The sequence below is a fragment of the Hemitrygon akajei genome, chromosome 12 (assembly GCF_048418815.1).
Source record: "Hemitrygon akajei chromosome 12, sHemAka1.3, whole genome shotgun sequence".
In the NCBI taxonomy this organism is placed as follows: Eukaryota; Metazoa; Chordata; class Chondrichthyes; order Myliobatiformes; family Dasyatidae; genus Hemitrygon; species Hemitrygon akajei.
Window position 1 is genome coordinate 58785848 of NC_133135.1, and position 17751 is coordinate 58803598.

Genomic DNA, 17751 nt, shown 5'->3' on the forward strand with positions numbered 1-17751 from the left:
CACTCTGACTGCTTGCATTAGCGTCTGGTATGGAGGGGGCCACTGCACAGGATCAGAAAATGCTGCAGAGTGTTGTAACATAGCTAGCTCCATCAGAAGCACTAGCCTCCCCACCATCGAGGACATCTGCAATAGGTGATGCCTCAAGGTGACATTCATCATTAAGGACACTCACTATCCAGGACATACCCTCTTTTCATTGCTATCATCAGGAAGAACAGGAGCCTAAAAATGCACTCTTCCTCTTAGGAACAGCTTCTTCCCCTCTGCCATCAGACTTCTAAATGGACACTATCTCACTTTCTCGATTACTTTTTTTAATATTTCACAGTGTAACTTATAGTATTTTTGATGTATTGCACAGTACTACTGCCAAAAATCAACAAATTTGATGACATACTGTATATCAGTGACAATAAACCTGATTCTGATATATTTTTTCACAGAACTTCTAGATTTTTCAATGTTCACCATATTCAACAGTGGAACTATAATGGAAAATGGAACATATTGGAATGCAAGAAGAAAACAGTTTATATATAAAGCTTTTCTTTAATGAAACATGTCATTTGGACAACTTTCAGCTAATTTCTCTGTGGCACAAATATTCAGTGGCCACTTTATTAGGTATAGGAGTGGAACCTTGTATGGTCTTCATCTGCTGTTTCCCATCCACTTCAAGGTTCAACATGTTATTTATGGTTAGAGATGCTCTTCTGCATACCACAGTTGTAATGGGTAGTTATTTGAGTTTCTGTTGCCTTCCTGTCTGAACCAGTCTACCCATTCTTCTAAGTTCTCTCATTATCAAGACATTTTCGCCTACAAACTGCTGCTCGTTAGATTTTTTTTATTTTTCCAACACTATTCTCTCTGTAAGCATTAATGAAAGTTGTGTGTGTAAATCCCAGGAGAATAGCAGTTTCTGAGATATTCAAACCACTTAGATCACACTTCTTCCCCATTCTGATGTTTGGTCCAAGCATGTCTGCATGCTTTTATGCAGTCAGTTGCTGCCACATGACTGGCTGTTTGATATTTGCATTACCAAAGTGTACCCAATGAAGTGGCCATTTAGTGTATATAAACCTCTTACATGAAGAACTCAGGAGCTCACTATTTCAAGACAGCCACTATATGTGCTGCAATAATTTTGTATCTACAATTCCCAGATAAGATGGACATATTTCGACATGCTCTGTTCAGCACTTTTTAAAAGTTGTGTATCCAAATCACTTGTTTAAAATGTAGGAGAAAAAAAGCTGTTCAGACTAATGATTTCTGTCCTTGGAACAAAAGGAAAACTGCAGTTAAATTAAAAAACAACTTTGACAATCAACTAATACAGATGGGCATCTGTGACACTACCTGTGTATAATCCCCATAGTTGGGTGCATACGTAGCATAACAGTCAAATGTGCACTGTGAAGCAGATGTCTGGAACTTTTTGGCTGCTCTAGAAATGGTTGGATTCAATATGGTTTCCAGAACTGCATCATGCTGTTGTACAGGAGTGTGCTTATTAGCATTTCCAACTGAAAGGATTTAAAATAAAAATGGTTTCAAATTGGTACAAAAATTTAAACCAACAACAACAGCAAAATACTACAAATAAAACATGGGATTATACAGAAAATGTTGGAAATACTAAGGTCAGCATAACCTTAATAGTGAAATGTTTACTTATCTAAAGTTTTAAATTGCTTCTATCTTCACTGAAGCTACCTGATATGAATACGTCCATTGTTTTGTTTAATCAGACTGGCTGTTCGGGGGAAGAGAAGGCAGCAAGTTCTGATGGTTGTGAAGAAAATCCCCTTGTTGTCGTCACATAAATTCTAGCCTGTTTCCTCCTTCATCACAGCACCCCATACCTCCACACCAACACCTCCACATCTTTCCATAGACCCCACTCTACAAACACACATCCCAATTAATTCCCATTAACAGAATGTACACCTCCTCAGATTACTCACCATGAAAATTCGGACTTGGCAGCATATTGCAAAAGTTAAGATAGGGATTGTTTGGTATTTTTAGATCATTTGGTGGGACTCCTAGCAATAACGATTGGTTGCTCACTGCAGCATTCTGCACAGAAACAAGACTTTGAATTAACAAGTTTATTTTCTTCTACTAATCAGCCATTATGGAATGCTGAACTGTTTTAAAAAATCAACTATTTTCTTGATTCACATAGAATGATATTAGGTTGAACCGTGCAGGCTGCAGCCAGTGATTTTGAAAGATATTGCACATATGTACATCCTGGGTCTGAAGTACAGAGTTGGCTTATAAAGAGAATCCCTATTCACTTAAAAAACATCCATAAATGGAAGCCAAGTATTAAAAACAGATGACATTTAAAACAGGAAAACATTTTATTATTTTTAATTATTTGCATTTTAATATTTAAATTCTAAGTATGTTTAGCATTTCTTCAAATAAAATGTCAGAACCATTAAAAAACACATTGTTACGAGTCTTTAGGCTCAAAAGAAATGAGATTTTATTTCCCAGCTCCTATTAAAGTCATCAAATCTTTCTGATGTGAAGTCTCAGTCTGAAACTAGCCACGGCTCAGTTATCAATTAGGGCTTGCCAGGTCTCATCAATAACTTCATAGGGCTCATTTCATTGGATAACATGATTCACTGAGGCCCACATCTCTATCCAGGGCTGACATGGTGTAGAGGAGCTATTGAGTGAACTAAGCATAATTCAACTGAGCTGATTTAAAGATTAATAGAATACATTTAGAGTGATTGGAAGATAAAATTGAAATCTGATGATCAAAAACAAATATCAGGTTTCTTACAATTAAAGCCAAACTCCTCACTTCCTCTTCACATCTCATATCTGGGTACCAGCTTCAACTGGAGATAGTTTCTGCAATACCATAAATACCGTAAATTCCGGTGCGTAAGCCAAGAATTTGGCCCTAAATTTTGGTCCTAAAATTAGGGGGTCGGCTTATACACAGGGTGCCAACTTCAGAAAAACGAACACATGGGAGACAGGTCGTATTTATTGGCTGTTTTTGAGTCAAATTCGTTCCACTGTCGTCACATGAATTCTTTGAATGATTTGTTTAAACTCACATCTAGTGGCTGGAGCACGGAGATCAAGCCACCGGGAATGACTGCAATGTCTGTATTTTCAGCTTTCAGTGCTGCTTTTGTCTCACCTGACAAGAGCGCTTTGAACACGTCCCAGACAAGTAGTGATTTTTCTTTCCCGAAACCTTTGGGACGTTGACGCCACACCTCTTTAACCCACTTCAAGCAACTGGCTTCGTCCATCCAGCAGCGTTCTTGAACATAAACAACACCCCACGGGGATTTTCTGAGCAATCTTTGTTTTTTGTCTCAACATGATCATGTCTATTCATAAATCGGGTGCACCAACTTCACATTGCTTTGAAATTATCGCTGACCTCACAGTGTTTTTCGTCCCATTTCAACGCTTGAACTCGAATCATTTCTCTGGTAACAATGTATCCTGACGATCGCTGGTGATTCACCCACTCTAAAACTTCCAGTTCTGGCCACTGGCATGTTTTCCCACAGTTTGCACATTTTGTCTTTGGCATTTCCCTCAGTGTGTTCTCTGCCTTTCTCTACTCTCTCTCTCTCTCTCTCTCTCTCACTCTCTCGTTTACACTAAACTTCTTAACAGCTGCAGAATTATTCGTTCCTTTAACAAAATCAACAACCTTCAGCCTGAAGCCAGCATCATATCACATTTGTTTTAAACTTTTGTACATGGCAGTCGCAAGCTCAATACTGAGTAGATGTACTGATCCCGCCACCACATGTTATATTTTAACGAGATTACGATGGACACTAAATGGTTTCATGGGGGTTACAATTCTGAGGATTTTTTACCATTGGGAGACCTAATCCAAGATTTCCCTCCCTGATTTACTTATTAAAAATTTGCTTATAACGCTCTACAATGTGTAGGCCCGTTTTCTTAGCAGGTACTGGTTCACAAAATTTCCCGGTTCCGGATCTGGCAAAGCTGAGTACCGGCATGTGAAATCTTGTGATCTTTTCTGGTTAAATCAAAAACCTCTACAAAAAGGGTCGGCTTATACAAAGGTAACATGAAAAGGCACTTTTTTAACCTTGAAAATGGGGGTCGGCTTATACTCCGGAATATACGGTACTTACATTTTGATCAAATGACAATGCTTGTGACCTAAAAACATATCAAGCAGCTTCTATTATTAGCTCATAACTCTCTGCTATTCCAGCAAACATTAAGTGGTTTGTGTCCTAAACAGCTGCCATTAAGAAAATTATATTTTTTACAAAATAAGATGCATGGTTAGAAAAAATACATACGTTATTAAAGCTTTGATTCAATTAGGTTACAATGTTGGCCAAGCTGACATTTATCATCTCAACTTTTAGAGTTGGAAGTTCAAAATAAATTTATTGTCCAAGTACGTCAATGTCACCATATACAACCGAGATTTGTTTACTTGCGGGCATGCTCGGTAAATCCAAGAAACATAATACAATCAAAGAAAGACCGCATCCAACAGGTCCGATAAACAATCAATGTGCAAAGGACAACTGACTGCAAATACAAAAGAAAAAATAATAAAAAATTAATAAATATCGAGAACATGAGATGAAGAGTCCTTGAAAGTGGGTCCATAGGTTATAGGGACAGTTCAGTGATGGGGTGAGTGAAGCTGAATGAAGTTATCCCCACTTGTTCAAGGCCTGATGGTTGAGGGTTAATATCTGTTCCTGAACCTGCTGGTGAGGATCCTGAGAATCCTGTACCTCTTCTGGATGGCAACAGCAAAAAGAGCATGGTCTGAGTGACAGAGGTCCTCGATGATGGATGCTGCTTTCCTGTGACAATACTTCGAGTAGATGTGCTCAATAGTAGGGAGGGTTTTACCCATGATGCACTGGGCCATATCCACTACTTTTGTAGGATTCTCTATTCAAGGGCATCGGTGATTCCATACCAGGCCATGATGCAACCAGTTAAAGTTCCCTACACATCTATAGAAGTTTGTCAAAGTTTTAGATGTCATGCTGAATCTTCACAAACTTCTAAAGTAGAGGTGCTGCCATCCTGTCTTTGTGACTGCACTTATGTGTTGGGCCCAGGACAAATCCGCTGATATGATTACACTAAGGAATTTAAAGTTGCAGATCCCCTCCACCTCTGACCTCATGATGAGGACTGGCTCAAGGACCTCTAGTTTCCTTCTCCTGAAGTCAATAATCAGCTCCTTGGTCTTGCTGACATTGAGTGTTAGGCTGTTGTTGTGGCTCCACTCAGCCAGATTTTCAGTCTCCCTCCTATATGCTGATTCTTCACCACCTTTGATTTGCCAGCGACAGTGGTGTCATCAGCAAACTTAGGCATAGATCTGAAATTGCTAAAACCATTAAGAATAGTAGACTCCATTTCCTGAAAACTATTTATTGGACATTAATAGGTATAGAGTTTCATCATCTTGTTATCACAACAAACAAATGTTGCTGATGTTTTAATGTCTTAATACAATACTCATTGTACTGTATTTAGCAAGAGATTTTTAAAACCAGTACTATTAGGTTTCAGGTTTACCAAATGTCACGTTATCTACACTTGTTATATCCATGAACTATTGTCCAAAGTTTGAGCTTAGTTTTAAACAATCTCTCTCCACACTGATAACCGAGTCAAGATTATCAGTTATTGGACAGAAGAAATAAGTTTATATTTATTTGATTAATTATTGCTGAGTTACTTCAGATACAAGGTTATTTCCAAGGACATCAAATGACACAATAACAGATGATATCCTAATTGCAAATGACACAAATAAAAATATTCAATTGATTTTCAGTGTTTGAGACAGTACTTTTCTACATGGCATGCTTTCATTATACTTAAATTGCAGGTATTCAAATAAAACTAGTATTAATTTAAGATCCAGCTTTTGCACAATGGTACAGCAGATTTTTCATCGCACATTACAGAAACATTATCAGACAGCATTACTGCAAGAACTACAACTTTTAAGTCAAGTTTTCCATACTTCTAATTGCTAAGAGATGGGAAGTAGAAAGGATGAAAAAGCACAGCAAAATGCTTACCCAGAAGTTCCCATTCATTGGTGTACTTGGTTGAGTTTGCTCCTTTTGGTGGCTGGCCAAAAAGTCACCTGGAACAGAATTGGGAATGCCTTGAAGATGAGCCTGTCTAATAGGAGCAGAAAGTGGTGGTGGCCCCATGACCAGATTTGACTTGATTTTCTGCTCAGTCACATTTTGCCCCAAGGACCTCTCACTGGACCAAAATGGTGAAGTCCCCACTGCTGGCTGTGCAGCTGCTTTAGCAAGTTCAGCGCAAAATGCAGGAACTGGAATACCTGTGATGAAACAACATCTGTTGATTCCAGAATAATTGAATTACTGTCAAAATGTGTTCAAAGCAATCGTGAGCATTTTAAATTCAAACTTTGTTTTGAAATATGAATACATTTCTTTTAGTGTGAGAAACAATACAAATAAATCCAATATATTTCACCCTCTAGCTCCTTCACTTTATTATATATACATACTAATCAAAACCCAAGTAGATGGCGAATGTGAGGAATATCCCATTCATACACAAAGATGGTTAAAGTTGAGCCAAAAGATAGTCCTATGTAATGTAATGAGCTTTCTTTTTATTGTATCTTCTATTTACAAATATAGATTTATAATACTGACACAATCTGATTATTTGTTGGTTCCTTGATAACAGTCCAAGAAGAAATTCACCACAGCCTTCACCAGTCCAGTTTCTCAAAGCAGCTTTTCAATTCCAAGCACAGTCATGGTAAAAGTGTCATCTTGTAGATAGAGAAAAGGTCCAGTGGACATTCTTGAGCGTTAAGTAAATGTGATTCCCACAAGTCAAGATTCCTACTGACCTGTAGGAATCATGGCGAATGATCACTCAAAATGGACGAGGAGCAAGCAGGATGGCATTTGAGCTTACCCCATTCACTGGGAAAATACAGAAATCCAGTATGAATAATGGAAGGATGGCTCCATTTCCTCATCTACCCATTCCCTGCCCCAACTACAGCAGATTCTCCAAGTTCTACAATGGCCTTGTCAAATGATTTCAAGATGACAGTAGAGATCGGTGCTCAAGTCCAATGAGTTCAAAACCTGTATCAGTGATATGCATCAGAATAGCATGTAATAAATATCCATTATTATTGATGAGGAAACTAGAGGGCAGTAATAATTATGAAATTATAAGAACTTCAAAGGAATTTTGTTACTCCATTCTGAGGAACTCACAAGACACAATAGTTCCTCAATGTTTATAATACGTTAGTTCCAAATCTTTAATATTCATTTCATTCATGAATTGACTCAGAATTTGAATTAAATAATTGCATTATTTATAGGTAATGCAACTCAAAAGATTTCCATTTACCTTTTGATGATTCAGCCAAAACCCCTTTCCCAGGATTTGATGTAAATTTTGATCCAAGCTCCATAGCTCCCTGAAGTAACAAGGGAGGATCTCCAAGTAAACTGGACTTCTGGAAATAAAAAGTCAAGGAAAAAGCGATTAACGTTTTATTTAAAGAACATTTTCACTTAAAGAAGTACTTATACTTTATTGTCACCAAGCAATTGATACTAGAGCGTACAATCATCAAAGCAATATTTGATTCTGTGCTTCGCACTCCCTGAAGTAGAAATCGCTCTGAGCATGTTAGAAATCAACATGTTCCTGATGTACTTACTCACTGCCTTGGAGTAATTTTCTTGTGGCCATCCTTCATGCAGGATTTATGGGCTGGTCCACAATACAGTGTAAGATCAGAAGGAACAATTTTGTTTCCCAAAATCCACTTTTGAAACATGCAAAACTATCAGAAATACAAACTCTGATTATTTTGGGGTGTTTTCCTTAGATAAATCTGACGGATACCATGGGGATTAATGCTGAGATCTAATAAATCCCAAACCTATATTAACGATTTGGAAAAGCAGACCTTGTAGTATATCCATAATTATTGAAAGTTATAGAGCAGCAAGAACTGAGGGAGTATCTACAAGTTTTACTCTTTCTGAGACATTGCTTGTATTACACATGCAAGTGCCGTTAGGGGGTATTGACACACCAAATGGATAGTGAGGAGATAAAGATGGAAAATGATATGGAAAAATGTTACACCAGTATGGTACATGAAATACATTTTTTTAAAATGGCAAGAGTGAAAAGAGCTACTTTAAAAGGGTCCTGTGTGCTCACATATGATGCAATTAGGAAGGTAAGCTGCATGATGACCTTCATTGCCAGACAATTTGAACAGAAGAGTAAAACTACAATACAGGGTCTGAATTAGACTGCAACTTGAGCTCAAATCTCATCTCTCCATTTAAGGATATATTTGCAATAGAGGGAATAACACAAAGCTTCCTATGATGAGGTGTGGGAGGAGGATCGGGATAAATTGTCCAGTGAAGATAGATAACTTTACCATCTACTTTCTAGACTGAAGAACAAGAGGTGATATCAATAAATCATGCAAAATTCTCATTGGGTATTAGAGGTAGATGTAGGGATAAAGTTTTTCTTACATGGGGTGTCCAGAATGGAGAAATGCAATGAGAAAAAAAATTACCCAGTGAACAGTGAATGTTTAGATTTCGCAATGCAAAACAACTGTGGTGACTCATCCCAGTGCATATTAAAGGCAGATCAACTTTCTTGGATACTTAAGGATATGGAGTTTGTACATGAAAGTAGAGCAGATAGAAGATCATCCTTTTTTTTTAAAATCAAATGCTGAAGCAGCGATAAACATCTAATTTCTGCTCTTGGCTTATTTTAAATCATTGCATCAGCTCTACCACCAATTAGCTGGTGAGTAATCAAATGTGGATGAAAAATAAAATGCTTATTAGAGGAGTATTAAGAGAGCTAGCCAATTGCCCCCATCATGATTTTCACAAAATCAACCACTTTAGTTATCCAGAAGACAAACTGCCTCAAATGTCCTACAGACTCAAAAGTTCTAAAAAGTAACTGTTCACTTCGGCATGTCTAATTATTATGTTAAATTCATCTTTTTATATATTTTACATATTACCTTTGGAAGTACATATCAATCTTCAACTAAACCCACCTTTAGTCCTATACTAGGATTCAAAGGTATCAATCCTATACAATATCCAAAACAACGAACCAGGCAGAATGTGAGTCTTACTAACTAAACACATTTTTGAATTGATTATTTTCAAGGAGCAAAATTAAGAAACAAAAGCCCAGTTAATTTGGGATAATAGTCTTTAATGTAATCCAAACTATCACATCAGAAATATTGGTGTAGTAGAGCAATTTAAGTACACAAGATTTCTCATTAAAGTATCGCATGGATGGCTGAAAAGAGTTCAGAATCAAGTAGTTTGTGGGAATACAGAGCTTAACAACTTACCATCATCACCCTTTGCCCTTTTAACTTTCAGCTTCTGGAAATTTAAACTGATCCAACCAATTAACTTAAAATGTGAAAACTCCTCTACAGTGGTCTTACTATGATGGCCCAATGTTTCTGTTACTTCTCAAAATCCCTTAAAAAACTGGAAGTAAGTTCTCAGAATCTTCAGCCCGAACCTACTCTTCCACTGGTACTCTCCTTTCACAGGATTTTATATTGGATTCACCCAGCCCCTGAAGATATTCCTTCCCCTTCATTTTACAGGAATGTTTCTTAAGGTGGAATAGGAAAATTATTCCAGGTACAATGAAATAATACCCAATTCAAAACGCTTTCCAGATTAAATAGCATTCATATAGGATGAGGGAGTAGGAAAAGGTGAATCAGAGCAAGGAATGAGCAAAGCTGATGCAACATAGTTAAGAGAAAGTAGCATCAACTTGGGACCAAGGAGCTTCAACAAAAGGGCTAGCACGAAGACTGGTTTAGAGTCATAGAACCCTACAGCACAGGAACAGGCTATTTAGTCCATCTAGCCTGTTCTGAACCATTAATCTGCCAAGTCTTATTGACCTGCACCTAGACAATAGCCCTCCATGTACCTCCCATTCATGTACCTATCCAAATTAAAATCAAACCCAAAACTACTACTTGCACTGGAAGTTCATTCCATACTCTCACCATCTAGTGAAGACGTTCCCCCTCATGGTCCCCTTCAATATTCCACCTTTCACCTTTAACACATGGCCTCCAGTTATACTCACCCAATCTCAATGGAAAAAGCCTGCTTGCATTTACCCAATCTATACTCCTCAATTTTGTATACCTCTATCAAATCTCCCCACAATCTTCTATATTCTAAAGAATAAAGACCTAACTTATGCAACATTTCCCTATTACTCAGGTCCTCAAGCTCCAGCAACATTCTTATAAATCTTCTCTGCACTCTCAGTATTTCTTATATCTTTCCTGTGGGTAGGTAACCAAAACTGCACCCAATACTCCAAATTAGTCCTCTCAAACACCTTTTACATTTTCAACATAATATCCCAACTCAATACATTGATTTATGAAGGCCAACGTGCCAACAGTTTTCTTTAAGACCCTATCAACCTGTGACTTCACTTTCAAGGAATTTTGGATCTGTATTCCCAGATTGCTCTGTTCTATACTCCTCAGTACCTTACCGCTCACCAAGTAAGACCTATCCTGGTTGGTCCTCCCAAGTGCAACACCTCATAATGGTAAATTCCATCTATCATTTCTCAGCCCATTTTTCTAGAGGATCCAGATCCTGCTGCAAGCTTTAAATAGTCTTCCTCATTGTCTGCCACACCCCCAATCTTGATGCCATCTGCAAATATGCTGATCCAGTTTACATTATCATCCAGATCATTGATATAGATAACAAACAACAGCAATCCCTGCAGCACACCACTATTCATAGGCCTCCAGTCAGAGAAGCAACCACCCACTACCACTCCTTGACTTCTCCTGCAAAACCTATGTCTAATCTACTACCTCACCTTTAATGCCAAGTAACTAAACTTTTTTTACTAACTTCCCATGGGGGACCTTGTCAAAGGCCTTGCTAAAGTCCATGTAGACAACATCTACTGCCTTACCTTCATCAATTTATCTGGAAACCTCTTCAAAAAAGTCTAAGATTGATTAGGCATGACCTCCTAGGCACACAGCCATGTTGACTATCCTTAATCAGTCACTGTCTATCCAAATACTTATATATCCAGTTCATTAGAATACTTTCCTAATAACTTCCCCATTACTGATGTCTGGTCCACCAACCTATAATTTCCTGGCTTATTGGGGCACCATAGTAGCATAGCAGTTAGCACAAAGCTACTACACCTTGGGCTGTCAGGAGTTTAAAGTTCAATGCTGCCATCCTCCAAAAGGTTTGTGCTTTCTTCCCATGTGCGTGAGTTTCCTCTGGGTGCTCTAGTTTCTTCTCACAGCCCAAAGATGTACCAGTTAACAGGTTAACTGGTCATTGTGATTAGGCTAGCATTAAATAGGTGGGTTGCTGGACAACGCTGCCCACTGGGCCAAAAGGCCTGATCTGCACTGTAACTCTGAATAAAATAAATAAAAGTAAATTCTTAGGGCCTTGCTTAAACAACTGAACAACATTCCCACAGGGCTGAGGGTACACCTTGTTAGGTGGATTTTGCTCTGACAACTTATCCACCCTGATTTTCCTCAAGACAGGAAACAACTTCTTTTCTGGAACATCTGGACAGCAAAGACACATATGCCAGGATGCTCTTTATTACTACAGTTCAGCATACAAAACCATCAATCCCTGAAAACTAATCAATGAACTTCAAGATCCTAGCCTCAATACCCCCTTCTGTAAATGGATCCTGAATTTCCTGACTTGTAGACCCCAGTCAATTCAGAATGGTAACGACATCTCTTCCATGATCTCCATCAGCACAAGTGCACCACAAGGTTCTGTGCTTAGCGCCCTGCTCTACTCACTTTACACAAAATCTGGGTGAGTGGTTTCATAACAACTTCCCACTCAATGGCAGCAAGACCAAGAAACTGATTATAGATTACAGAGTGAAACCAGAGGTCCATGAGTCAGTCCTCATCAGAAGACCAGAGGTGGAGAGGCTCAGCAACTGTAAATTCCTCAGTGATATTATTTCAGAGGACCCATCCTGGGCACAGCACACAAGTGCAATTACGAAGAAAGCACAGCAGAGCCTCTACTTCCTTAGGAGTTTGCAGATATTTGGCATGACATCTAAAACTTTGACAAACTTCTATAGATGTGCAGTTGAGAGTATATTGACTGGCTGCATCACAGTCTGGTACAGAAACACCAATGCCTTTGAATGGAAAATTCTACAAAATTAGTGGATACGGCTCAGTCCATCACAGGAAAAGCACTCCCAACCATTGAGCAAATCATGGACCCCATAACCCAGGCATGCTCTCTTCTTGCTTCTGCCATCAGGAAGAAGGTACAAGAACCTCAGGACTCACACCACCAGGTTCAGGAACAATTGCTACCTTTCATCCTTCAGGCTCTTGAACAAAGAGGATGATTTCACTCAACTTCACTTGCCCTAACACTGAAATATTCCCACAACCAATGCACTCACTTTCAAGGAATCTTCATCTCATGTTTTTGATATTTAATGCTTATATATTTATATTATTGTTTCTTCATTTTGCATTTGCACAGTTTGTTATCTTCTGCACTCTGGTTGAACGCTCTGGTTGGACAGCCTTTCCCTGATACTGTTATAGTTACTATTCTATTGATTTGTTGAGTATGCCCATAAGAAAATGAATCTCAGGGTTGTATATGGTGACATACATGTACTTTGATGATAAAATTTACTTCAAACTTTGAACTCTAATTTGTATACGGTCCATGGCCTCATTTATTCCTATCTCCCGATACTTGCTATGCAACTTGTTTTTATTAACCAGGACCTCAATATTGCTCAAAACCAAGATTCCCAATACCTGTTACCCTTGCCTTTTATTCTGCCAGGAACATACAAACACTGTTATCTCAAAATATCACTTTAGAAGGATTCCCACTTACCAAGTACACCTTTGCCAGAAAACAGCCTGCCCCAATCTACACTTGCCATATCCTTTTTGATACCATCAAAATTGGCCTTTCTCCAACACAGAATCTCAACTAACAGACCAGATCAGACCTATCTTTTTGCATATTTACTTTGAAACTAATAGCATTGTGATCACTAGATGTAAAGTGCAAATGTCTCTCCTGCCCTATCTCATTCTCTAATAGGAGATCTAGTATTGCACTCTCTCTAGTTGGGATTTCTATGTACTGATTAAGGAAACTTTCCTGAACACATTTTACAAACTCTTCCCCATTTATCCCTTTTACAGTATGGGAGGGTCAGTGAATATGTGGAAAGTTAAAATCACCAATCACAACCTTATGTCTCTTGAAAACAGTCTCCAATCCCTCTAAATATTTGCTCCTCTAAATCCCACAGATTTATGAGTGGTCACTAATATAATCCAATTGACATCGTCATAGCTTTCTTATTCCCCATTTCTACTCATAAAACCTCATTAGACAAGTTCTCCACTGTCTTGACTGAGTACTACCATGACATTTTCCATGACTAGTAATGTCAATCTTCCCCCTTTAATCCCTCCTGCTCTATCAAGTCTAAAGCAATGAAACCCCGAAGCATTAAGCTGCCAGTCCTGCCCCCCCGCAAGTCTCACTAATGGCTATAATGTCACCATTGCATGTGTTAACCTGTGCCCAAAGCTTATTGGCCTTTCCTACAATTCTCCTTGCATTGAAATATGCCCTCCATGCTCAATCTTCCGATTCTTAACTTTGTATGTAGGCTTAACAACATCTTTCTCCACAATTGCCCCTCTATCCACTCTGGTGCTCTGATTCCCATTTGCCTGCAACTCTAGTTTAAACTCCACCACCCCATGTCCCCGTGTAGCACAAGCAAACATTCCTGGAAAGATATTAGCCCTCTCCAGTTCACTTGCAAACTGTCCCTTCTGTACAGTTCCACCTTCTCTGGAAGACGGTTCAATGTAATTGGTACTTAAGTGGATCATGAGTTCTGGCTGCTCACCCTCCAATTTAAGAATGCTGTGGACTCAATCCATGATGTCCTTGACCCTGGCATCCAGGAGGGAACATACCACCCGGGACTCTTGTTCTCGTCCACAGAACCTCCTTTCTATTCCCCTAACCAAAGAATCCCCGATCACTACAGCTCACCTCTTCTCCCGTCTTCCATTCTGAGCCAGAGTCAGACTCAGTGCCAGAAACCTGACCATTGTGGCTTTCCTTTGCCAGGTCATCCCCAGTACAGTATCCAAAGTGGTATACCGGTTGCTGAGGGGTACAGCCACAGGGGTATTCTGCACTGACTGCCTATCCACTTTACCCCTCTTGAAGGTCACCCAGTTACCTGTGTCCTGCACCTTGGGTGTAACTAGTTCCCTATATGTCCTGTCAATCAACAGCATCTCTAACCTGATCTATTAGAAGTTGCAGCTGGATGCATTTCTTGCAGGTATAGTTGTCAGGGACACTGAAGGTCTCCTTGCCTTTACACATACCACAAGAAGAGCATTCCATTCTCCTGTCCAGCACCCCCAAAGCTCTAACGGTTTAATAGGAAAGAAAGAATAAGTAACAAAAAAAAATCTATGACCTATGCCTCTCTTTGCTGAAGCCTCAATAATCCAAAGCCTCAACTCCCCATCCAGTATTGGCCCTTTCACACAATGGCTGCTCCACTTAAACCTAACTTTTTAATTGGATCTTGCCAAGTACCTAATTATGCACAATCCAATGTGTCTTTGGGAACTGTGGTACACAAAGTGACTACCTCCACAGGCTTGGTTAAACTCCCTCTCCCTCTTATGCAATCCAATGTCTCCTCAGGAACTGTGGCACACAAAATGTACCAACTGCCCCTGCTTAATTTTTTTTAGGATGGACCCAGAAGTTTTCTTCATGATGCACCCAGAACTTTTCTTAAATTTTTTGAACATGTCCATTGTGTTTCTTGATGTGCAGCACACCATTTACGACTCAGAGTGGATGAGAGGTGACCTGATAGAGGTGTATAAGATGATGAGAGGCATTGATCATGACAGAGGCTTTTTCCCAGGGCTGATATGGCTTGCATGAGAGGGCACAGTTTTAAGGTGCTTGGAAGTAGGTACAGAGGAAATGTCAGGGGTAAGTTTTATTTTTACACAGAGAGTGGTGAGTACGTGGAATGGGCTGCTGGCGACAGTGGTAGAGGCAGATATGATAGGGTCTTTTAAGAGACTCCTGGACAGGTACATGAAGCTCAGAAAAATAGAGGGCCATGGGTAACGCTAGGTAATTTCTAAAGTAAGGACATGTTCGACACAGTTTTGTGGGCCGAAGGGCCTGTATTGTGCTGTAGGTTTTCTATGTTTCTAGTTATGGCAAATTCTTGTAATAACTTCCCTGCAGCAGTCAGTACACTTCTGTGATTGTTTCTTCTTTTCATATTCATAGCATCAAATCTCTCTACATGTTTTCCTTATCAGACATGAAGGGAAGGTTGTCATGAACTTGCACCAAGAATAATTCTGGCGTGTCATTGCATATAGCAGGAATTTGGTTCATTCAAGAAGTTTTGTTTTTCTACTTGGGCTGGGTTCATACCGGCTTCATAACAGATCAAGTTCAAACATATTACTTTCATATGTGCACATTTAGAAGCCATACATACAAGATAGACCTTAACAGTTACATCTGGAAGCCTGAGGTCCTTCAGTTAGAACAATGTCCACAAAGCAACTACCCTCCATTCATTCATATCCATCTAGAGATTCTGTTTAATACTAATCACTTCCTATTTCCAGGAGCCACCTGCCAGTTAAAGTCTTTTGTTAGGTGGAGAAGAATGTGTTCAAGGACCAAGGCCTCAAACAACACCAATTTTAGTGGCTGCACATTAGTAGTGACCCCTGCTTTCTTTTATAATTGAAAAACACAAATGGACATGTTATGAAAATGTACACAAGACCTTGGAGTACCACAGTGCTCCTGCACTCCTCCAAATCTGTCTGCAGAATGAGTAAACCAATGTCAACACTCATGCTCAGCCTGCTTTGATGCGCAAACCACATCTGTAATCCAACATCAGATTTCAAAAGCAACCATTCTGTTCCAAATACTATCACAGCCATCAATTTTCAAGGTACAACAGAATGATGTTCACAAAACTTAGAACTAACAGCCTCATCAACTCTTGGATCATTTGCCCAATATTGCTCAAAGTAGTGAAGAAGCATCCAGTGTAGCGCAGAATACTTTGAGGTTCCCTTTTGTGAGGTCCCAGAACAAGCAAGAGAACTGCACAAGAACCCAATCAACCTATGCACTAGCCCACTTAGCTGCACCTTTCTGTTGAATGGTAAAGTCTGCAGGACCTACAGAGGATTCAATTACCTCAAAAGGCAGATAACTATCATAAAAATAAATTATGCTCAATCCTGAGGGACTATTTAGGAAGACCTAATATTTTTTATAGCTACATTTAAGTTACTAATAAATACTAGTTTCTTCATGACTGCTTCTGACAAAGGGTCTAAATTTCCAAGTGACAAATATTGGAGGTGCCCTATATCTCTTAATATCTTGTTTGTGCTGAGCATGAAGCCATTAAACTAATCCCTTCTGTCTGCACATGACCCATATCCCTCCATATTCATATGCTTATCTAAGAGTTTCTTTAATGCTACTAAGACAACTATTTCTGCTACTATCCAAGTACTAACACCTCTCCAGGGGAAAGAAAATTGCCCTATGTATCTCCTTTAAACTATGCCTCTCTCACCTAAAATCCATACCCTCCAGTATTCAACATTTCTATCCTGGGAAAGAGATTCTGTGATCCTATTTATGCTTCTCATAATTTTATAAACTCCAATCTGGTCTTCCCTTAGCCTCAGACTCTCCTGAGATAATAACCACCACCATTCAGGACCCCAGACCTGCCCTTACACTTCGTCCCTCACCACCATTCAGGGCCCCAGACAGTCCTTCCAGGTGAGGCAAGACTTCACCTGTGAGTCGGTTGGTGTAGTATACGCATCCGGTGCTCCTGGTGTGGCCTTTTATATATTGGTGAGACCCGACGGAGACTAGGAGACCGTTTCGCTGAACACCTACGCTCTGTCCGCCAGAGAAAGCAGGATCTCCCAGTGGCCACACATTTTAATTCCATGTCCCATTCACATTCTGTTATGTCTATCCATGGCCTCCTCTACTGTCAAGATGAAGCCACACTCAGGTTGGAGGAACAACACCTTATATACCGGCTGGGTAGCCTCCAACCTGATGGCATGAACATTGACTTCTCTAATTTCCATTAATGCCCCTCCCCTTCTTACCCCATCCGATATATTTAGTTTTTATTTCTCTCTCTCTGCCCATCACTCTGCCTGTTCTCCATCTCTCTCTGGCACTCCCCTCCCCCTTTCTTTCTCCATAGGCCTCCCGTCCCATGATCCTTTTCCTTCTCTAGCTCAGTATCCCTTTTGCCAATCACCTGTCTGGCTCTCAGCTTCACCCCACCCCCTCCGGTCTTCTCCTATCATTTCGCATTTTCCCCCTCCTCCTCCTACTTTCAAATCTCTTACTATCTTTTCTTTCAGTTAGTCCTGACGAAGGGTCTCGACCCGAAACGTCGACAGCACTTCTCCCTATAGATGCTGCCTGGCCTGCTGTGTTCCAC

At 39.6% G+C, this 17751-nt stretch overlaps 1 protein-coding gene across 6 annotated transcripts in view; it reads right to left on the bottom strand.

Annotated features, from left to right (window-relative positions):
* Window positions 1–17751, bottom strand: part of raver2 (ribonucleoprotein, PTB-binding 2) — a 130162-nt gene that overhangs the window by 32257 nt on the left and 80154 nt on the right. For 5 of the 6 annotated variants that reach the window (XM_073063195.1, XM_073063194.1, XM_073063193.1 and 2 more), the window contains exons 8-11: window positions 7453–7561; window positions 6114–6388; window positions 1977–2091; window positions 1369–1535 (exon numbers count right to left, since the gene is read on the bottom strand). In XM_073063195.1, coding sequence (XP_072919296.1) covers window positions 1369–1535; window positions 1977–2091; window positions 6114–6388; window positions 7453–7561 — 666 coding nt within the window. The remainder of the gene's footprint in view (window positions 1–1368; window positions 1536–1976; window positions 2092–6113; window positions 6389–7452; window positions 7562–17751) is intronic. The other variant, XM_073063197.1, reaches the window with a different exon arrangement.